At 41.4% G+C, this 24,475-nt stretch overlaps 1 protein-coding gene across 3 annotated transcripts; it reads right to left on the reverse strand.

The window, feature by feature from the left end:
• Nucleotides 1–25: 25 nt before the first annotated feature.
• On the reverse strand, nucleotides 26–22,092 carry zbtb7b (zinc finger and BTB domain containing 7B). Of its 3 annotated transcripts, XM_069142685.1 has the most exons (5): nucleotides 21,708–22,092; nucleotides 19,745–19,857; nucleotides 9,646–9,690; nucleotides 3,283–4,358; nucleotides 26–3,155 (listed from the first exon to the last, which is right to left on the reverse strand). In XM_069142685.1, the coding sequence occupies exons 4-5, from the start codon at nucleotides 4,350–4,352 to the stop codon at nucleotides 2,525–2,527; spliced, it is 1,701 nt and encodes a 566-aa protein (XP_068998786.1). In that variant the 5' UTR covers nucleotides 4,353–4,358; nucleotides 9,646–9,690; nucleotides 19,745–19,857; nucleotides 21,708–22,092; the 3' UTR covers nucleotides 26–2,524. The 3 variants fall into 3 exon arrangements, with proteins under 3 accessions (XP_068998786.1, XP_068998785.1, XP_068998784.1); XM_069142684.1 differs by lacking the exon at nucleotides 9,646–9,690; XM_069142683.1 differs by lacking the exons at nucleotides 9,646–9,690; nucleotides 19,745–19,857; nucleotides 21,708–22,092 and adding an exon at nucleotides 5,923–6,224.
• Between the last annotated feature and the right edge of the window lie 2,383 nt (nucleotides 22,093–24,475).

The following is a 24,475-nucleotide window of genomic DNA, read 5'->3' on the forward strand; positions in this document are numbered from 1 at the left end:
AACAAATTACCAGTAACACAGAAAAGGCAAGCTTAGATATCTTTATTTTCTTTGCATTAACTGAAACAAATCATGGGAAAATGATTCATATCTCTGAGAAGGTCCACTAAAAACTGAAAGACAAAAATGTATCCCTGATAGCGGGGTCCCTACTCAGACCGTACCCCATGTCCCTTCACCGAAGCCAAGAAAACAAACAGCTCACATAGAAACACACATTTCACAGCTGGCATCAGTTGAACCTCATTCATTCACAAAACTCTGACGGGGAGCACCAACACCCTTCAAGCACAGAACCAACTGTCACACCATTCCAGTACGACTGGTTCCAGTAAGGCCAGTAGTTCACTTTCTTTGCTAGGATTTTCCTCTAGGTTTAATTCATTTGTTTTTAAACATCAAATGATATAATACAAAATCTATAAAATCGAATATTTTGAAACTACTGCCATTACGCTTGCATGAAGAGCATCAATCACCCTGCAGCACCAAACAGTTTCTTTCCATTTTATATTTTGTATAATCACTTAGTGCATTGCTCAAGATTTCCTGAGAATAGTTGCAGCACAAAAAAAAAAAAAACTAAGGCAACTTCATCCCAATATATATTATATTCGACTATAACTCTACTAATATGCAGGAGGAAGAGTATGTATGTGGAATTTAAAGAAGTGTTGTCTCTTTCAATCACAATTTTAATTGGTATTGAGTTAATTAACTAGATATTAATGGTCAGACAAAAAAAAAAAAAAAAAGCTTAGAGCTCTCAAATCTCAGTGCAAATAAATTGAAAATTTTGAAAAAAAAAAACAAAAAAAAGATTCACTGCACAACAAGGAGCGGATAGTGCATACAAGGCCCGACCAGCACGACCGACACAGCAGGTTTTGACTACATAGATTTCAAGAGAGCTGGAAAATAAAATACAACTGTTGCCATTTAAAGCAATCAACGGTTGCATCACGCCCTGCAACAGGGCTGGATGTGCTGGTCCGGGGAAAGCATGATGAAACTAAGAAGTTTTTGGTCAAAGGTGGATAAGCTTAAAAGATAATGACCCCTTTAGACACAGCGGTGGCCGATCTATAAGAACTGCCATGCATTAATATGTGATACAGTACTAAAAACGTTGCGTTAACAACAGAAAAGCATGCTGGAAAGTCATTTTGTGTTCCAGTTACATCAGAGGTTTTAAACCCCCTCACTTCTTTGCTCTGTTCCCTTCTCTCTACCCCAAAGGATGGAATGTGCCTCTGTTATTACAGAACCTGACGGGGTTAAATGTGCAAAGAATGCATTCGAGGAAGAATCGCCAAAAGAAGACACTCAGCCTGTAAAAAGGCCTTCGGGTAAATGGAGACGTTGAGCAAACATCTTTAGCGCAATGCAGCTTCTTGTAAGACTTCGATTACGAGTTGATTGAGATTCGTGTCCAACCCTGGATTTGGTCTCACAAAAGAGTTTCAGCAGAAGAGCCATAATAAATAAAAAATAAATAAATAAATACAGAAAAGGGGACACATCGTCCCATTCGTCCCCCCGCCTTGCCCCCTTTTTTATTAAAAAAATTTTCAAACAAAAAACCCAAATGAGTGCGTTGGAAGACTGAAATCAGCTCCCGGGAAAAAAAGATAATTGTCTTCAAAATTAATGACCATCAACTCATTGACCCAGACTTTGTCTCCTTTGGTCAGGCATTTAACACAGAGCTTTACAGCTCTGAAACACTCAACTATGGAAGCAGATTCTCATTCATGGCGATCAAAACAGTTGGGAAGAATAGTTTCTTCAAAACCAACATTGGCTACAATTCACCTCTCTCCTCTCCTTAAGATCAAAGGAAAAACTAAAATCTTTGGTTTAAGCACCAAATCAAAGCCAAAATTCTACCACTAACAAAAAGAGATGGGATTATTGCTTACAATGCACAGGACAAGTTTGATTAATTAGACTGCAGGTCTACTGACAACCACCAGAGTGCAGTGGGCACACAAACTCATTCCTGTGATCTAGGTGATATGACTTCTGAATTGCACCTGAATCAACATATTTGTAACTAAAATATACATCTTCAAATCTCCCTCTATGCCGCAGCCCTGGATCTTTAGTTTGCATAGTGAAAAGCATCCCGGTAATCACACACTAAACACACACTAACAAAAAAAACAGAACAAAACAAAACAAAAAAATCAAGTCATAAGAAAGAGCTCAAACCTAAAATACTTGAAATTAAACTGCAAACATAAAATCAAAATTAAAAGACAAAATCAAATGCCAACAACCAGAAGACAAACATTTAAAATATCTCAGAAAACCCGTTTTCCATTTTTTTCATTTAATATTTTGTTGTTGTTTTTTTTAAGCGCTCTCTATATGTGAGCAGCAGGTCATTAGTCCAACCACCTGAGTGAATTTTTTTTTTTACTGTGGATGCATAACCACAAATACACACACGCGCACACGCATACGCACGCACGCACGCACGCACACACACACACACACACACACACGGACACTCTGTTCACTATTCCTCTTCTTCCGCTTCCTCTTCTCCAATTTCCTCTTCCACTTCATCGGCCCATCGGTTGCGCTGCGCTGCCGGCGAGTGGGTTCTTCCTGGATCTTCTCCCTCCGCCTCTCGGCCTCCTCGCATTTCCAGCCCTCGCAAGAAAAGCTCGGGGTAGCTGGCCAGCCTATGAGACCCGAGTTGGGCCAGAGCCTGCAGGGTGAGAGACCGCTCCCTCTCTGCATCACCTGCAAACATCAGCGGAGGGCCAGCGCTGGAGCCACTTCCACTTTCCTGGACCGTGCGGGGGAGGAAGGCAGAGGGGTGGGCCTGTAAAGACAGAGCCTCCAGCGGGTTGGACTGCTCCCTCCTGCCTCCATCCCCTCTCCCGTCCTCCACCAGCTCAGGCCCACGTCTAGGCCGGCGTGTGCGCAGCTCTAGGCAGCTGTGGCCCTTGCGGTGACGCTGGAGGTGGTCCTCTCGGGCGAAGGCCTTGTGGCAGAGCGGGCACTCGAAGGGCCGCGCCCCGCTGTGGAGGGACAGGTGGTTTTTGAGGTCATATGAATGGAGAAACCGAGCGGTGCAGTGGGGGCAGGGGTAGGGGCGCTCGCCTGTGTGTTTCCTCATGTGGATCTTCAACTTATCATTGCTAATGAAAAAAGACAAGAAGATGAAGGATGATGAAGCAGAAGGAGAAAATGGTGACAGAAACAATGTGAGAAAGCTACTCAAACATTTCAATTTTTGTGCATGTTTTTAGGAAGAAGTTTCTGTACCGGGTGAAGCGAACTCCGCAGGCAGAGCACTGGAAGGGTTTCTCTCCGGTGTGTGTCCTCATGTGTCGGGGCAGTTTTCCTGCTCCATGGATGATCTTCTGACAGACGGGACACTGCTGGGGGGTCTGAGACTTCCTCTTCCTCCCCCCTCCCCCAACTGAGGCAGCCGCCGCTCGATCAGCTACAGAGGTAGGTATGGAAGTGCTTCCCGTGAGCATACCATCATCGCCAAAACCCTCCATCTCGTCATCCTCTGACAGCTTGTCGTTTGAGGGCCGGACGGGAGGCTGGTGGGCGATACGGGGGCGCTCCTGCAGCCAGTGAAGGAGGCCTCCATTTAGTGTGGCCCCTCTCCCCGGCTCTCTGATCGCCCTCGGATCACCGTTCTGCCCTGGTTTGAGGCGAAGCTCCTCTTGCTCGGGGCTGGGAGGCTGGGTAGAGGGCAGGGAGCGAAGGCTGTCGGATGCAGGTGAAGGGTGCGATACGGGAGAAGCAGGCAGTCGGTTCAAAGGTGAAGAGTTGATGTGATGTGACCCAATTTTCTTCACCTTCTTTCTGTCCGTTTTTCTTCTGTTCCCCTTTATTATGCCACTCTCTACCTCCATCATTCTCTGAGTAGCTGTGTGTTGGGCTCTCTGCTCCTCTGCCGTCTCCCCCTCGGCCTCCGCCGTCTCCCCCAGGATGTCTCTGCAGGCGTCAGCCACGCACTGGATGCCCAGAAGCTGAGCCCCTCGCAGCACATCTCTCATCCCGGAGCTGTGGATGGTTAGGGTGGCAGTGTAGGCGAACTCCAGCAGGGCGTCCAAGGCGTCGGGTGCCACGCAGTCCAGCTGGCAAACGCTGAAACTCCCTCCGCCCTCGCTGCCGCCCTCCTCTCCTCCAAACAACCGGCGGAAGTAGAGACTGACGGCAGCCATGACGGAGCGGTGCGTCGGGTAACGTGCCCCGCGGGAGGTCAGGGTGAGGTCACACAGGAGCCCCGTCCTCCTCTGGTCATTGAGGTGGTACAAGAGCTCGTTGCTGTGCTCCGGGAAGGGGATCCCAATCAGACCGTCCTCTCCTGGAGACATTGCCACCTACATGGAAGAAAGGGAAGATCCGGTATGTGAAGGGGCAGAGCAGATTACAGAATTTTACCTTAACCGAGTCAAAATCTACTTAGAGCAATACTTAAATGGCCCAAAAGTAAATCTTCATTAGCTTGACTGACACAAGGAGCTCTCTTTCACGTGAGGCACAATTTAAACAGGGCTTAACAACAACTCTCCCCCATGATCCTTACACCCCCCCCCCCCCACACACACACACACACACACATGTACTTCCTCCACAGATTACTTAATCAGGAGGCAGCGATATTGCCCAGTGAGATGGGGGTTGGGGCATCAGAGGAAGAACGCAATGGAGATGACAGAGCCGATGGCAAAGGCCAAATATAAAAGCAAGAAAGAATAGAAATAATTAGCGTGTAGGGGAGATATGGAACCAAATTATTGCCAACGATGACATGGAAAGGATACAGCATTATGCAATGAGCTGTAGGTGTTGTAACCAAAGGGCAGAAGGTTAATTCGTGAGGGAAACCTTTATAGCATTAGCTGATTGATTAAAATACCAGGAGAGGAAAGAGACGGACTGACTGATGGAAGAAGACGAGAAGAGTGAGGAAGTGACAGGCCAGAGTAGGTGAAAGGGGGAGTACCAGTGAAAGAATGAGGAAGGAAAAAACAGCAAGAGAATTACAACCTTTACAAGGACTGAAGTGAACCCGCGTCACAAACAAATGTTTAGAAGTGCTATAGGTTAACTAGTGTCACTTATTACGACTCTGTCTTTTTTAAATCACATAAAGATCCTTACAATCCATTTTTTTGACAGTAAGTTGTATGAGCAGTAGGTTGCAGGTAAGATCTCCGAATGAAAGTCAAGTAAGGACACTAACTCTGTTTCTCTCCGTGAGATGTAACGAGGCCTGATGGTAATAAGACCCAACAGCTCCCTTCTTTGGATCCCTAAGCTCGCACCTCACCCTGTCCACACTACACCCATGGTCGACAATATCTCTCGCACACCTGAGCAGACCAGATTTTCCACAAACAACTCACCCTCCAGATTCCCCCTCCCTGCTCTTCATCTCCCTCCCATAGCAACTGGCAGCCCCCTGGCCATCCAATAACAGCGTTCACACAGTGCCCAGAGGGTGCTGAACAGTACATCCACTTGACTAACCTGCTCCAAAACACACCCTATTAAACACACATGCACAACCACACGAGACAGCGCACACACACACACACACACACACACACAGAAATATATATATAAGACACATGCACGCATACACACATGCGTGCAACTCTTTGGCTCCCCCCACCCACCATTGTTAGATTTAACCTGTTATGTGACGATCATAACGACAGTCTATTTAAAACAAATACAAACGCACTCCACCCATACAACAACGAGAAAAAAATTGTGAAAGTACAGTCAGTTAAATAAATACAACTTAAGAACGGGCCGATACTTTTATGCAACGCAAACTTTTTGGCCCTTTCCTGTCCTTCAAAGCAACATGAAAACCTTCCCTTTCTCCTCTGAGGATGAGCTGAAGCACTCAGAAGTCTGAAATTTCTATCCTACCTTCCCCGTCTTCATGGGCATGGGCACCGTCAGCTGAAGACGAGGCAGCGGTAGTCTCATGGCATCCATCTTTTTGCTCTTTACAAGTCTTCTCCCTCACTTTTCTTCTCGCTCTCTTTCAAAACCACTCTTCTTTTTTTTTCCTATTTCCTTCTTCCCTTAGATGTGTAACTTAAAGGACTGATCTCTTTGTCAGAAGTCACGGCGCTAAGCGTTCATCCTTGGGGATGTCTACCTCTTTTGCACATTCTGTCACTCACTCTCCTTCCTGTTGTATCAAAAAAAAGGGTGCAATGTGACTGACGAAGACTCAGAGATACCCCTCCCCCCCCTCCCCCCTGAGTCGCCTACGCGCCCCCTCTCTCCAAAACCCAACGGCCCATTTTCCGAACACTTTCCGATAAACATGATCTCCTCCTCGTCCTCTCCTTGTTCAGAAGGAGGCCAACAGGTAGACGCGTCGTAGTGGAGCTGAGGTTGCGGTTGGACGGTGGGTGCTGCTGAACAAAAAACCTTCAGCCTTCATGCCACACACGTCGAGCTCAAATGGTTGAGCAGGAAGAAAACCAGCACATGCAACCAAAACACATCAGAAATAACTGCAATATGAATTCTAGTCAACTCAAAGATTGCCAAAGTTGAGCAACCATGTAAGAACCAAAATCATATTGGCATTATGAGTCATATTAGACCCAGGAACAAACATTCAGGTAGGTGCAATATGAGAGTCAACCTATGTCACATCGTACCACTGAGATAAACTGGTGCAGAGAGCTCTTCCTTTGAAACCACAGCATGCTAAACATCACCCAGTACTTACATAAAATAACCTCCGTAACAATAATTACAGTTATTTTTCAAGCAAAAAGCATTTTCATAAGGGTTATCGCTTCAATTTAAGGCAACACAGACACCATGTGTCAATTGCTGATACAGGAAAGTGACAAAGTTACGGGGCAATTGTATATTTTGCTTCTGGCTACATCATTATTTTTAAATTCACACGATACTATTGCAACTGTTTTGATAAATAATTTGAAATGCCAAATATTTCTAGATTATTATCAAGATTTGCTGCTTTTCTGTCTTATATCACTGCAAATTGAATATGTTTTGGTTTTAGATCATGCGTTGGACAAAAATAAAAATTTCAAGATCTTGTGCTTTACAAAAATTCTGACAAGCATTTTTCTTTTCCTTTTTTAGATTTTATTGACAAATGGTCAACTGAGAAAATAATCTGTAGATTACTTGATCATTTAAATAATCATTGGCCGCAGCCCAAGTATCACGAGTGTAAAATAAATCAGGGGAGACTCTCCATCTAAATTCCTGTAGGCCAAACTGTAAAATGCATGACTTGACCTTACATACATACAGTTTGTCTCCCTCTAAGCAGATATGATATCAGACCTCAATGTCATATTTAAGGATCACCATCATTGTTAATCAGTGAGTAAACATGATCACATTAAAACCAGATTGTTACTAATAATTATTATGTGCATAAATAAACAATATAGGATATAATTTCCTAAAAGGCCTCTCAACAAGCAAAAAGATTCTAAAACGCAAAACCCAGATTGTTAATGAAGTGAAGTCGCAGATCAGCGAAACACAAAGGGGTTTTAGGAGGAGCATACAACAACGTGCACTAAATTTCCGGCACAGGGGAGAGAGAGCGAGAGAGAGAAAAAAAAGCATGATGGGTGGTTGGTGGTTCGAACTTGTTATTTTAGGCATATTCCTTAGAACACAGACGTATTCGGAAAATAATAAGATTGCAAAGAAGATGTAATGATTCCCATCAATTTTCTGTCTGTGAGTCACTTAATACTGACACATCATGACATGCACAAGCACACCCTGTACATTCATGACCCCCCCACTCCCCCCCGCTTCTCCTCCCTTGTCACTTTGTCTCTGTTTTTTGTGTCCTACCAAGGACGTGTCTGCTGAGCTGCTGAATCTTGCAACACATTGTAACAAATGTTAAAACAGCCCACAAGCAGATACCACAAGCACACTTTGTCCCGCACACAAAATAATCATGCTAAGTCACCAGTAAGTGTTTAGCTATTATTATAAATCTTAATTACTGTCATTGCAAGTTTATTCATGTTAATTACACCTCAGTAATCTAACATCAAATAACTGATATCTGTTTGTTTTGAGGTGTGTCATTTAAAGTCATTGATATTCTTGCCAAAACTACAACCACACATTTTTTTTTTACTGAACAGTAATTTACCTCTTGAATTTTGTACATATATTTCTATGTCTTTGCATTTAATGCGACAGACGTTAAGATCCTTCCAACAATTGTATCTCATCTCATCTCTTTCTTTGTTTTGTCTTCTCACCTCCCACTCTTTTGTCGATGACGGAGGAATTTACCTCCTCTGCAACTCTACGGTTTCCTCATCCCTTGCTTTCATTATGCGCACACTCTTCCTCTTCTTTGACAACAAAGATTTGTATTTTTATATTTGTTTCTTTCAAAAAACTAAAAAATGATAACAGGAAAATTTCAAATAATTAATCTATCTGCCAGGCCGATTGTTGTAAACCCGCAGCTGCTACCGGGTCATGTGACCAAACGTTAAAATAAAGCAAAAATCAAACAAAACGTGCATTTTTTTTTTTTTACTGAAGAGGAAATGGAAACTTAAATCCACCATTACTGTCCACTACCACGACTCAATGCTACTCCTAGTAGAAAAAGAGACGAGTTTGTGTGACGGCCAGGAAAAAGACAGCTCCAGCACCAACCAAATCTGCACACAAAGAATTCTGTATAAAAGCAGCATAAAGAGTCCGTCGTCTATATCATGAAATCCCACTGCACACACCAAGAGAGTGTGTGCTCACTGGAACTAGAACTGTTAGTATTATTTTTATGGCCCTTATTTTCCGTTAAAGGCTGTAAGTTTTCCCAGTCCACCTCAATTAGATCAGGCTCCAGCACTAAGGGGGAAAATATGACTTTATACTATTCACAGAAAACTGTGGCTGAGAGGGAGAAGGAGAAATGCTTTTATGAATTCTGATGTCAGATGTTTTCCAAAGTGCCTGTTCATGTGTGTGTGTGTGTACACGTGTGTATACATGTGTGTGTGTGTGTGTGTGTGTGTGTGTGTGTGTGTGTGTGTGTGTGTGTGTGTGTGTGTGTGTGTGTGTGTACACGTGTACGTGTGTGTGTGTGTGTGTGTGTGTGTTGGTTAATGTGAACACATACAGTTGGTTGCATGAGTTGTGACGGCTTTCTCAATTCTCACACTACTTGAATAACTGAAGGACGAGTTTATGGATAGTTTTTAGACAAAGTTACAAATTAAATGTCACTTGTAAAAAAAGTGAAACTTTAAAAGCAGAGTTAACAAACTTAAGCAACGCATTTTTTATATCTAAAATTTTATGTTTGTATGTGTAATGCCTCTTTGGGGATACATAAACACAGTGGAGCAGCTGGAATGCATTATGAAATATAATTATTACACTAAACTGCAGACAAATGAAACACTCTAGACACACACTCAGACACACACACACACACACACACACACACACACACACGTACAAGTGTTTTCGTTCAGATAAAAACCTGTACTTATAAGAAATTATTCATAACCACAACACAACAAATCAAGATGCTAAACCAGCACAGCACCTAAAAAACAACAAGGCAGCCAAACACATGGAAAGTAAGATTCAAGGTCATACCGTTTCTCCTCCACACACTCGTCTTCCTCACACCACTTTTCTTCTCTGTGTGACAGACAGATTTTAAGGGTTAGGAAAGACAAAGATTACACCGTCTTTACACCTCACTTATTTGGGGTAGTGAGTGGAGAGAGGTGCTGGGACACCTTCTCTGAGGAAGAGTAGGGGAGGAGGAAACGGGGGGATGAGATGAGAGTACAAATGTACGCCTGCCAAACTAAAGCTGCTGCTTTCAGCTCGGTAAAGCTCTCACAGGACTAACTGAGAGCAAAACCTTCACATTTTATGCAACGATTGTTTCCAAAACCACACAAAAAAATACCGGCTACAAACTAAACTGACACAAGCATGTCTTTTAATAACACAGCTCCTTTCTGCTGGCTGATAAAGCACAAACTCAACCTGCTCTGTGTCCCAACAGTTCCCTCCGGACTGAACATTTGCATCCCACCAGGAGATATAAAAACAGATGCAACCATGCAACCAGGGCGAATTTGAATTTCCATTTGAATTTTTCAAAGACTTGAGACATCTTAATTGGAACGATTGCACCCTGCAAGGACTGGACCGAAGAGGAATTTGAAAAAAAGAGAAGTCCATTGAGTTGATAGCAGTCGCCAGAAGTTTGTTCTTTCTTTTACTTAAGAAAACCCTTGCAACCAGGCCCTCCTCTGTACTTACTGTAACTGGGGCATTATGTGTGTGTGTGTGTGTGTGTGTGTGTGTGTGTGTGTGTGTGTGTGTGTGTGTGTGTGTGTGTGACGCATGCGCACATTGTGGTCTTAGTTCCAAGAACACATTACATTATTCATTTGGCTGGCAGAGCGGACGCCCTTATCCCCTCGCCCTCCCACACCACAGCACTCTGCTGTGAGCTACAACAGCAGCCAGTTTGCATGCCAGACCTGAACACCAATGTGAATCTGCTGGAGGATTATCAGCTTATGAGCACACGGGGCAAGACATTTGGGTGTACATATACTGTGCGTTCGGTCCCTTATATCCACCAAATTCTGACCTAAAGTCAGAGTAAATACAACTTTTCACAGCTGATATCTGCACTGGCAAAATCTAAAATCTCTTATAAACACCTTCAAAAACTCATGTCAATATTTTGGGGGACAAATAGTCGGCTTTTGAGAAAATATTTGCTAACAAATTTTTTTGAAGAAATTTGTAAAATTTTAATTTAAACTAAATGAGTTAAACAACTGCAACTAAAATATTGTTGAAATTCTGACTTTGATAAAAGGTTTTATGCTCCTCCATCCCAACTAGTACTGATACACTGTATTAGTTATATAGATTTATAACACTGGTCTTTGTGGAGCCCAAACCTCTACCAAGTAATCATTTATTTTTTAATTCTTAGACATTATAACTAATCTAATTGTTTTGTTGTTCATTTTTTCCAACTTTTTATCATCATAATGTGCTTTTGTGGTCCTGGTTCTCACAATAGCTAGTGGCATTAATCATTGAAGAGGTTTTAACATATATTGTCACGTCATATTTGCATTTTAGTGTTTATAATGCGTTATACAATTGTGTTTGTGTTTGCCTCAAATTGTCCTTTCAGAAACAAATGTTGATTTGTATTTTGAATGGAATATAGTCTGTATGTATCCTGTCAATTTTCTCAGTTAGAGTTTCTTTTTTCAAAAAGCCAAAGTGGGAGACAAATTCAAATAATCCGGTAGGGTTTAAATAGTTTATTTTTTCTTTTAAAATATAAAGCTATTCATTTTTTTTTACAGCTGTTTAATTCTGAAAACAATTTGTGTGAACACTGAAGCTGATGATTAATAGTTCCAAAATTATTTACAAAATAATGAAAAAAAAAAAATCTAAATATATTTCCTGAGATCAGTGTAAAGTCTGAGATTTCTGCTTGGTTTGTCACAGTGAAGGAAGGAGAGAGCATAGGTAGGAAAGGAAATCAATCTGAGGTTGGAAAGAGGAAAATGGTCTGTGATTTGAGAAGAGACAACAAAAGTAAAAGGAACATGAGGGAGGTATGTTTTCTAAAAACATGCATGTTCTTAGAAATCACACAAGAATAAGACAGGTCTGGGGGAGGAGAAACACACGAGAATGAGTTAGTGTGTGAATGTGGAGTGGGTGTAGAGATACTCTATGAGATAAAGAAGAGTGGAGGTTAAGACAGGAAAATCTAGTCCCAGCCTCGAACAATCTGTGTTAGCGAGGAGACATGAAACAAGAGTAGAGAGAGTTGAGTTACAAGGGGAGAGGAAGGGGGAGACAGAAAAAGAGAGGGGAGAGGAGCCGTGACATGACGACTAGGAGATAAACAGAGAGCTCGAGCAAGAGGAGAACACATGCGCGCAGCCACAGGAAGTAGCAAGAGTCCTTGCAGGTGTGTGTCTCTGTGTGTGTGTGTGGGTGCGTGTGTGTACAGATGTCTGAGGAAGAGATGTGGTTGCAGCCACCTCTATCATTAGCATCACCGAAAGGGAGTTTCACCCAAAGATGGAGAACATGCACAGATGTAAAAGAGAAGGCATGCTGACGGAGAGGTTTCACACTTTACTCTCCCCCTCTTTCAGCTCCTTATCTGGTCAGCAGTTTCTACCCCCAGCACTCCACAGCTGTGTTTGTGAGTGTGTGTGAATATCCGAGCATCAAGGTGTGTGGGTGAATTACACATCAAACTCTGCGTCAATTAATATGCAAAAGCAGGAGAGAAACTTTTTTTTTCTTCACATGTGGTTTTAATGATGTTTTTATATGTGCTCAGTTGATTGATTTGAATGTTTCCACTGAGAGAACGACAACGTACGACGGCACGGCATGTGAACATTAAAAAGCAATCAATGAAAGAGTGATAGAGTATAATCAAAAATATAGTAGTTTATCAGCACTTGCTGTAAGTCAACGGGGGTTTCTTACATTAGATACAGTCGGACAGTTCATAAAAACACAAGCGTTTTCAGTAATTCTTTCCAAAGAGGCCAGTTTCAGACTGCTTCAAAATCTATGATAATATAAACCACTAATAATTCTAAATATTTTGTATTTTAGAAATAAATGTTTTAATTTCTGTTTCTCAAATGTATTGAATCTATTAAACTAAAAAAAAAAAAAAAAAAAAAAAAAAAAAAAAAAAAAAAAAAAAAAAAGGCCAAAGAGGAACGTTAACCTTTTTGTCTAAAAGACACCAAAAATAAGACAATTAGATATTTAACTATACTGTCCCTTGAAATTACTTAATCGAATGAAAATGGTCAAAACATTATAAATTCAAACTTATCAATGAATTTGACACATTTTTTATAATTTTGTGTTTTTTAAGCCTGCATATATATATATATATATATATATATATATATATATATATATATGTGTATAGCTGTAAAAATGTGTGTATGCGTGTGTGGTGAGAAACACAATAAAAACAACTAACAGCATAATTCAATCAAATGCAATAACTGGTCCAATAATTGAAGAGGTTTTTGGTAAGCAGGTGCGTAATGACCACGGGGGACAATTCTACCCAATATACTAAATTATAGAGGTATATGTAATAGACGTTACCAGATTCCTCCAGAGGCTGAAAGAAAGCCAATTTGTCCTCTTCAGTACTCGTAAAGGACTGCTTAAAGACTACCGAACTCCATCTGTTCACACATATATTTATTATTTGTATGTTTTTCTCCCAACAATATCTAATATTTGTCAGACTGTGTTGGAGAGGTATTGATTTAACTCTACGATTATTTTTGGAAACCAAAACCCATCTATTGTTGGGACAAAACACTTAAATCCACATTAATGCAGGTAACCGCAACAACAACACAAACTGTGGCTGCAGAAATCATTGTAGAAGTAAATAAAAGACTCTCAAATCAATTAGCCTCAGAAAATAGCTTTAGTAAAGAGATTAGTCAGGTGTTTTTTTTTTCTCAGTGTTGTATGTACGTGTTTACTGTGGGCATGCATGTCAGTGTATAGAATAAGGGTTAGGTACATGGGGTGGTTTTGAAGATGGGGATGAGGGTAAAAGAAATGAAGAGTGTCTACAGTATGATGCATTTATGTGATATTTTTAAATGAACTGCTGCCTGTGAATATTTTCATGCAGTACAAAAAACAGGATTCAATCTGAATATAAATGTAATCAACCAAGAGAAAAGGCTGAGGAACACAAGAATAAAAAGAGCCAGTTCACTCTAGTTGGCACACTTGTTGATACAAATACTTGTTTAGGAAAAGTAACACTTCATATTGTTAATGTGCATGGGTGTAAGTGTGTGTCTATTACATTAAAGTTGCCAAATCACCAGGAGGGTCTCAACAGCTGCTGTTGTCTGACACAGATGACCTCCCACTTTAGAGGAAGATATTGCAAAACCACTGGAGACACACAGACATACAAGCGCGTACACACACAGAAAGCTAGAAATTTCGCAAAATGAACTGATCCTGATCAGCTTCCTCTTCCTGTACTCAGTAAAGATGTTCGACCACTAGAACAGATGTAGAGATAAATTGAAAAACATTTCTGACATATCAACAGCTCAGAGAGATGAGGCAAAAAGAACAACAACCAAACATTTTCAGATTGGTCGAAAGCAAAAGACAATCAGAGGACATGACTAAAAGATGCGTCACCTTCCTGACAAATCTGCTCAACAGCAGTGAACGAGGAGGAGACTGATTGTTTTTACTCTAACTACAGTCCATTAAATATACTGTATCAGAGGTTTACAGCCGAGCTAACGGCTGCGTCATTGTGCACGGCGTTGGTGTCTGAAAAGTCAGAAACCAGACAAGCAAAAACGACAACAGACGGGAAGTTTAACTAACTGTTGAGTTATTTTCCAATTGGACATTTTAACTGTGTTTTTCTCTTTCACAGCCTGAATGGTGGATATTAGATGAATGTTGGACCAATAATTGTGTGGTCGAAAATAATATATTTGAATATATAAAAATTCGATGATTTCTATATCCTTTTAAGACAATTCTTTTTATTTTAAATATTGACAAAAGTAATGTTATTTTTCCAAAAGGGATGATATGTTGCCTCTTGGAATAAAAGCCTCAGTTTGCTGCTGGAGTTCCCCTTTGAACACCACACATGAAAGGGGTCAGTTTCAGCAGCAATGATTCCATTTCGCTTGCTCATGTTTGGGTGTTTATTCTCACTTTCCCTGAAGTGTTGTCTCACTGTACCTATTTATGATAACCGCCTGCTCAATGTGTACAGAAACAATTGCAATGTTACTAGAAGAGCTGAATCACAATCATCTTCAGCATGTATCTTTTTTCGCTGACCTTTTTTTTTTTTACTCTTTACAAGAAGAAGAGTCATGGGCACCTGCTGATTGGTTAACACTGGGGTGGCGTGGGATGTGAGGCTGGTGGTCGAGAGCAAGGGAGGGCTGTCAAATGCTACAGAAACTCATGACTGAAAAGAGGAAATGGCAGATACATAACTTCCTCTATTGACACAGATCGAGTGGGGGCAAGACTCAACTGTAGTAGCAGCAGACTGGATTACGGACACCATGTAGTCACCCTATAACTGCTTCAATGTGGAGAAACAACGGATATATATGGTGAAAACGCGGCGTTTGTCCCAAAGTCAAAGGTCATGGTTTACATGCATTTTTAAATAAAGGAAACTTCTACTCATAAAACTGATTGGTCCAGTTACAGCAGCGAGTTAATTGTAAGGATGTCCAGAAAATAAGCAACTGAATGAACCATCACGATGACACACCAGTCTGAGTGCTGACGTGTATAACAACTAAAACTTAAGTTGGGAATCAAGAGATTTTCACAAAATCATCGATGACGCATGGGAGCAAAGAGGACACAAGAAAAAGGTTTAGACAGCTTCAGATATTAGGGGTAAGGAGAGAAACCTTTACTTCTTTCAACTCCCATACTTCCTCCCCCATTCTCTCTACCTTCCTCCCACTCGGTCGGCTTGTATGAAACTGAAAGACCCGTGTCTGAAAAGGGGGAATTTATATGGGCTCCCATGGCCTAATTAAAGCATTTCCTGGAACTGTGTGCATGCATGTATACAGTATGTGTGTCTGTAAGCATGTGTGTGTTCCTGGTCTGACAGACCACTTGATGTTACTTCCCTCTACACCCACCAGTTCACGGACACATGGTAGTCACCAGTCACACTCCAGCAAAGTCACATGATTTTGTCACACCAACACACACACACACACACACACACACACACACACACACACACACACCACACTGAAGTCACAAGCAAATTCAACTCGACTTAAATCGATATATGTACAGTATGGAAAACATATTTGCTGTTTTCATGCTCAGACCTCATTCAAAGAGACAGTAGTTCACCACTACATATTTCTGCATCATTTATATAATGTAAATTTTTTTCGTGGCATTTTCACTCTTCTGGAAAGCAGGAAAGGAATTCTTATTTTGTGTGTTGTTACAATCATCATCAGGAAACTGAAATCTGTATCTAAGGCGCAGCTGCAGTTCAATAATTAAAAAAAAAAAAAGTCACAAAAGACATAAGCTCCTTCACCGCTAACAGTACACTAGCTCGACTCGGCTTGACTCCAGTCGCTTTTTTTTTTTTTTTTCCATTGTCCATTGACGGTATCTTGTATCAACTTTAAAGATTTGTTGTGAAATTAGTGAAATAAAATGTGTTAAATGGATTGTTTATTCATTTCCGGCAATGTTTACAACTTTTGACAACAAAAACATCAATACAAAACGAAGAACATGATTAACAGGATGTATGCAGGTCCTTAACACTTTTTACAATCTTCAAATATTCTATAAATAAGTTTGTGTTTGTTTGTATTTTTGTTCAGATGAGCAGGGAGTCCCTGGTGCTGCTCCTGGACCTGGGCGGGCAGCACATTAAATCCATCTTGGGTGGTCTCTATTTATCCTGCAGTACACAGGTCTGGCCTGGTTTCGGGAAGAAGTGTTAAATAACCAGATATGACCAGTGTGAACTTAGATAAGGCTTCATGACAAAGCCATATTTTGATATTAAAGTGATATTAGGAGTATTTTCAGTGGTGTAGGAAGTATTCAGATCCTTTACTTAAGTAAAAAAAGTAATAATACCATACTGAAAATATTCCACTTCAAAAAAAAAGTCCTGCATTTAAAACCGTACCCAAGTAAAAGTATGCAATATAATCAGAAAAATTTACTCAAAATATGATGAGTAAAAGTACATACTGTGCAGGAAAAGGCTCCCAGTCAGTGTTTTCTATTATATGATGTATTTACGTTAATATTACTGGTGCATTAATGTGTATGTTGCATTTTACTGCTGTAGATGTTTAAGGTTGTACTAATTTTAACAACTTTATATACTGTTGGGTAGTTATGTAGTACAGCAATACTACATAAGATCATAATATATTTGTATCTGTGCTGTTCTATGCGATCTATGTACATAAGCTGTACATGTACTTTGTTCAAATCCAACACGGGCTATTCTAAATATACAATCATATTTTCAGAATAAATGACGTCAGACAAACATTAACTGTTGTTAAGTATTATTGCTAGCTAAAAATATACAGGTGAATAATTTATTTTTTACCTGGCCATTGTCCTTTTTCAATCCTCATCATATCCTGGTGGTGAAGTCTCTCCATCTCTTCCAATTATTGATAAAATAAAAATGCGTCCGCAGCGAACTGTGCTCCAGAAAGCTTCACAGCAACACCACAAGCCAGACAATCATACTGCCAAACAGGGTTTTTTTTTTAACAGGCGCTTCCTATAATGCAAGGAATTTCTGTCTGTACCATAAGCTGGATATAAAAGTGTACATAGCTTCCGGGTCTGAAAAATGAGGCCAATGTGGAAATGCCATAAACTGCAACACCACAGAAGGCCACTAGGGGTTGGCTCCAAAAAGACTCTCTTTCAACTTCTCTGAAAGTCAATAGCATTTTACCATGTAGTTGAGCGCATGTTCACTTGCATCTGCAGTGAACTGTTCCAAGGTAGCTACAGAGCAATACCACAAGCCAGGCAATCATACTGCCAAACAGGCCGTTTTGAGATCTAGTTAATTAAAATTATACATCATTATCAAAGTTATTTGCATGCTGGAGTGTGCTGAAAGAACTACAAATGGTGCATGAAATGTGGTTGGAAATGCTCTTCATATTACAAAGATTTGAATTGTGTTTGTTGGGTCAAGTAAATCTAACTTACTCACTCTATCGATGTCAGTGATTGAGATATTAAGAGGAGTTTATGTCAGACTTTTGTTGTCTAAGTGGGTTGGCAAAATGCCGAAGGGAGAAATATCAAAACATTTATTCATTACATGGTTTGTTTGGTAAGTGTTTGCTCACAACAGTCATTACAATTTAGTCAGAATTAAAAGTCTGAAATAAGGTCTGTGGGTGAAAAACACCACAATAAATTATTCTTTTACAAATGTATTCTTATGTGCCTAAAAATAAACTATTTGTAATGGGAAATGGAAATTGGGCTTTGGGTTAGTCAAAAAAACAATAATATTCATTATTGTTTTGTAATATAAATGTAATATTACAAATACATGTATTTTCTTGGTGCATTCTAATTGCAGGTTTATAATTTGCCGGCATTTTGTTGCCTGGAGCTGAAGGAGCTGTTAGTATTCGAGAAGTGTTTCCTCTGCTGTGTAAATTCACTCTTATGAGACTGTCAATTAAATCTCCACAAAAGCATCTTTGTGTTTATTATCCAATAAAAATGTATAAATATCATCAGCCTGTTGCACACACAAGTTTATTTTTAGCATTATTCCTGAGCCATCTTTAAAAGCCAGTTGGAGTTATAGAGTGTCTGTAGCCAACCAACCACAGAGGAGTTAACTTCCAGGTTGCCTATAAAATATTTAGCTGCTTGACCACTTTATTCAGCTCATATTTTTTTCCAAGCACAGGCAGGTTTTCAAGAAGCTTCTCCCACCCGACGAAGACCAATGTTTACTGAGGCTTGACCCCCACGACATGTTTGTGGTGTAAACTGTGTCAGAGAAGCAAAAAAAAAATGTGACAGTTCAATAGAGCAGACTTTTAAGGCTGATATCAGGAAAATTAGTCAAGCTCCAAGTACATCTAATGTATTTGTGTTAGTCAGCCTGATAAATGAAAGTAGGTGGATTTCAAATGATCTCCATCTGGTACACCAGGAACATGCATTTAGCAAGTGATGGTATTATCTGTGAAAATGTGTATAGAAAGTCTTGTTTGTATGGAAAAAAGACAGGTCTGTGGTGGTTTCAATGCTGAAATACATTTTGTGAGTGCATTGTTATTTAACTCATCTGCATGCTGGCATGTGTTGAAATACTAAAACTGTAGCATATCATCACATCTACATAGTTACATTTTTACAAGATAACACTAATGAGGTGACATTAGGTTACTTGACACCATGTTGACGTCTTGGCCATAGTTTAATGTGCGAAATTTCACCCATTTTTAACTTTAGCTTTCTGACCAATTTGTGTTTCTTTAGGGGGCACTAACCAACAGAAAAGTAAAATATGCCATGAAGCTACATATTTATATGATAGTGAGCAACTGTTTTTGAGGATGAAAGACAATCAAGTCGATTAACATCCCAGTTAGATCTGAAATCCCTTCCCCTGACATCACTTTTATGATACATCAGATCTGCGTCCAGCATTTACCAGATAATCACGATTGCAGAAGTGACACAGTAGGTGACTTCTATATCCAGCTCTTTTCTCATTTTTTACACATTTACTTCAGTGACTTAACACGATGCATTATTTCACTAACGTGCGTCCTACAATTGAGCACAATTACCTCCATTTGTACGATGAATCTGTGATAGCGGGCTTTCTGCTCCAATTCTGAGCGGGACCATTTGGAAGGGATTAAAACCTTTCCCTTTAGATGTGTTTGGACAAACTACATTGTACAAACTACTACATCTGAAGCACACAGAACCTTTGAGATAATCTTTGTCCCTTTATGCATCAGCCGAATAAGAAGAAACAGAGACAGCGCAAGGAAAAGTGTGACTGATGCTAATACTTTTGTGTGATATGTATTATATGGCATAAAATTCCTACCTCCAGTCCATAAACACAGGAGAAGATGGGTGCCTGCTTTTTTTTTTCTCTCTCTCTCTCTCACCCCCGCTCCTCTTTGGTATTTTGCTCAGGGGTCAGCAGCAGTCATAAACCTGCAAGAAACAGAAGAGAAAATTAATCTGATTTAATCTGAGTACTATTTACCCCAAAAATGGGGAATGTGATGAACTGATATCAAGAAACCACAAAGTACTGACTGAGACACTTGTTTGCCTTTAGTTTTTGTTTTTTTTAAAATACATTCGAGTTAGCTACAGAACAAATGGATGAACACACACGCATACCCACAAGCTATGATATGATGCATCACATGAAATTTTGAGTGTATGTGTAGGGGAGTTCTTGTAAAAGACCAAAAAAAAAAAAACCTGATAGAAACCAACTGCTTCCTACTTTGACTTCTTCAGAAAAGAAGTTCTCCAATAGTAAGTAAAGCTGGGAAAGCCCACACACAGACACCTCTTTGTGATGAACATGATTAACAACATACCGCACTGAGGTGAGGGCATGTGGACAAGTATTTTTTTCAGATTTTCCCAGTTCTCTGAGAAGTATCCAAAAGATACAGGAAAGTGAAAAAAAAATAAGTATTTGTGTGTCTGCAGATTCAGCGTGAACACATGACGATGATGACGTGTCCCAGGAAAACAGATATCGGCTACAAGAAGCAGGCCTGCAGACAGCAGCGCAGGATGGAGGTCACGTCAGGACAGCAGGAGCGAGGGATGAAGCACAGATGTCTAATTATGTTGCAGACAAAGTTAGCGTAAACAGAGCGGGCATTAAGAATATATTTGAAAACCGTGATGGCTCTTCCATATGTGGGGAAGCCTCGCTGGATGAGAGAGCATTAGAAGTACCAGTCACATGATGGTGGTCACTGGTACACAGACAGAAAGAAAATACAAAGTACCCTGGCTTTCTCCTCTCCAAACTTTTCCTCCCTTCAGTCACAAGCTTTCCAACAACTGTAGGCGTGTAGCCTGCCTCTCTGGCCCCTCAGAGACAGAGAGGTGAGCCAAAAAATAAAAAAGCTTTGACAACACTTGAGCCTAGAAGGCATGAGGCATAACCGCCTGCACAGACACCGAAAGATTTAACCAAACAAGCTGTGCCCAGGACAGGGAAACCAAACCCAAGCTAGTTGAGCTTGTTAGGCCGGTCTGTCAGAGGGGCGAGTCAGCAACACATCTACCTCTGCAATGACACACACGCGTGCGCACACACACACACACGCGCACACAAGCCCACTGGCATGACAGCCCTCCCCACCCAGGATGCAGGCTGAAGCCATAACCTAACATTACAGCCTGTGAGCACATCCTATTGTAACATAGGGACGGGATTAAAATAAAACACTGGGTGCGCCATTGGGAGGATGATGATGATTAACAGACCACTGAGGGGAGATCATTTAGAGGTGCAAGAGCCTAAATCCAGCAGAGCCACTGTACTGCGTGCCCGTGAGCAGCGCAGAGGCAGGTGATGTGCGTGAGAGCAGGTTAGGTTTTGGATGTCAGCCGGTGTTCTCGGCTATAATTAGCAGCCGAGTCTCCAGAAATGTACCCGCCGACCCCGCTCTCTCTCTGGCTCACCTGGCCGCTGCGCACAGGCGCACATATCGAACCACGGCTGCAGCACCTGCTCAAACAAAAACAAAAAAAACTCCACACAAACCCACACACAGCCTATGTTTCATTTTGTGCGTTTGAAAGCCAAGCCGAATCGCGCTGAATACATGTCGACGGGAGTTACCGAATACCCGTGACGTGGATAGTCCTCCCGTGACCCCGATCAGAACCGGGAAGGAGGGAGGAAGGAGAAAGGGGCTGAGGCAAGCCGGTACTGTCATGGCAAACGGATATGTCTCTAAAATCACATTTAACTTGCAGCTCTTTTCTAGTTTTCTGTCATTTCGTGAGCAGCCAGGTGAAGCAGTTACCTGAGTGCCGGTGTGTCACCTGTCCTGCCTCCCACCTGACCGGCCTCCACACTTCCTGGATTATTCCGTCCCACCCTGCCGAGTTCTTCTACTTCTTGTATTTCTTTTTATTTATCCTCCCAGCTCTTGTCTTCTTCTCCGCCGGGAGGGTGGGGGGGGGGGTCACCGCTGCTACAGTCCTCCGCTCGACTCTCGGGAGTTTTTTTTTTTTTATTCTTCGCCAAACCGTGCGTCGGCGTTTAACTTGTCGGTCCTCTTGTCTCTTGTATCTGCAGACCGCCGGCTCACTGGGCTGCTCTGACCCCCAGTCTGCTGCCTCCGCTGGCCCACTCAGACTCCCAGCTCCTCCTTTCTGAGAACCAGGAAGCGGCTTGCCCTACTTACACCCAGTCGCGGATTGGCTCTGGCAGGGCTGGAGAGGAGACCGCCGGGGTGGGCAGGGCACATGGGGAAGGGAGGGAGAGGACGGAGGGGGTCCGGCTCTGGTGCGATAGGCCAGCAGAGGTGTCTGTCCCGCTGTCGGCGGCGGAGGGAGGAGATAGGTGGGCAGGTTTGGAGACCCTGCTCCTCCTCCTCCTCCTCCTCCTGCTCTCTCCTCTGGGCATCGCCGCGCAGCGCAGCGGGCAGTGAAAGCGGATTGGGGGATATCTGCCTATAGGTTACCTGTTAGATGCGAAAGCATTTTCAGTCGAAATGGACTCAGTGTCCACCTCCTCCTCTTCCTCATGACTCAGCAATATTCCAGCAGAAGCCATCTGGAGGTGACCGGATGGAGAAGCGGAGTTCAGCCAACTGATACCAACTCCATGTAGGTGCCAGGACAGGCTGATAAACGGAAACTAGTATGATAAATTAAACTCGTTCAGAGGATGTGTCACATCCAATGTGGTGGCGGCAAATGACAACACTAATAGGGACTTTTTTTAAATTATGACTTTTAGTGAATCGGTTAAGTGAAACATATACAGTAGCTTATTTATGACAATTTTTTTCCAGAGTGAAAAGTGAGGTGCATTTTTTTTTTTGTGACACGAGCACAGATACTAAATTTAGAAGACTTACGTATAGGCCTCCTGTTTGAAGTGGTTCTGCATGGGAATCACCTCGCTCTTTTGAATCTCATCCTCGTCTACTGTAGCTCCTGGGGTGTGTTAGTGGGTTTTGTAGTGAGGGTGCATGAAGTCTATATATAATTTTGCGGTGAACTCTGCCAGCCCACCTTTTACCACCCCCCTAACCTCAAATCTGTGCTAGTTCAGTGGATGTGCTACCAGAATAAGAAGTTGCATGCGCACCATATGCGCCCTAAATGCTCCTTATTTCTCATGATAGTTGGTTTTAAAGCAGTGGTTCTCAATCTGGGGGTCGGGGCGTCACAAAAGGTCCCTAGATAGTCTGAAGACGATCAAGACCGGATGTAGAAAAAAATATGCTTAATTATGCTTATTTGTTTCTGATTTGTCTGTATTCTTTTCTTTTTATCAGTGGAAGCAGGCTGTTCAGATCCAATAGGCTACATAATATATAAAAAAAAAATACCCTATTACAAATTAAGAAAAAAAGATTTTTATATTTTTCTGATGATACTAAATTATTATACAAAACATGTAGCCTACTTAAAGGAAAGTAAAAGTAAAAAAGTGAAAAGTATTGCTGCAGCACAATGGACACTATCAGTGTCAGTATAAAATAGTATATAATTTCTAGATTATGTTACTGTTGTACTAGGTTGAAGTATTTTATGAACTAAACTTTGTTTAAAATAGTCGTTTGAAAGGTTCCCACTAACTTGTGTAGTGGGGTAAAATGTAAAAAAATGTCTCTGCAATGTACTATAGGAAGCTTTAAATGGAAATACTCAAGTACCTTTTCCTAAAGCACTTAAAGTACTTAATTACTTCATTCACTTAAATTCTGCCACCATATAATGTGAATTTTTGAATACTATATTTGCAACTCATGCAACCTGTGAGACAAGATGTCATTAACCGACACTGGGCTGCTTTTAATGTTGGAAACAAGTGTTTTAAAGCATAACATAAATACTCTTCAGTCTGTTAATGCACCGACTGTTGCTTTGACCACACTGTGGTATAATTAGTGATAAAACACTCATGATTTGTCACCTCAAACTACCTGGCTGTCGAGTTTGTTTCCACCGAATAAAGACTTCCCTCCGAGTCTATTTAAGAGCTACAGTGACAGGCACCAATTACAAGTCCTGTTTATCCCCCCACCTCTATTCATGGCTGGTAATCCAGGCTGGTCTGCCTTCATTAACCTCTTCCACACAGTCTCCTGGCAACCACTCTCCTCTTGACTTCACATAGTCTCATTGCTTTAATGGCCCTCCTGTTCTCTCACTGCAGAAAGATATCCTACTATATGTTTAAGCAACATAAATGCTGCTATCAAGAGACTCCTTCATACTGCTGTGCTCATCTGATTATTAATGTGTCATCGCCATCTAGTGGTCACTGCGCAACCAACAGGCCTGAATCTCAACCTGGCTGCTGAACTGAGGCCTCCACTACTAAACTGCTCTAACTCTGCACTGTGAACGTGTCAAAACAGGGTTGGAAATACAGCATGTGTGATTTTCTTCCTTAGCCCACAGCCACACAACTCCCCCTCACTTAAAATGTCAGAACAGGCTTCTAAACAGCATAGCTGAAAACCCTCAAATATTTCTACAGCTACAAGGCAATCATCCTTTCACTGGCAATTTACGCGGCTTTGTGAGACACAGCAGGGGCTACCCAAAAACA

Source organism: Embiotoca jacksoni, unplaced genomic scaffold (assembly GCF_022577435.1).
Source record: "Embiotoca jacksoni isolate LCO1_2020_lvr unplaced genomic scaffold, fEmbJac1.0.p SCAF_11, whole genome shotgun sequence".
NCBI classification, from domain to species: Eukaryota; Metazoa; Chordata; class Actinopteri; family Embiotocidae; genus Embiotoca; species Embiotoca jacksoni.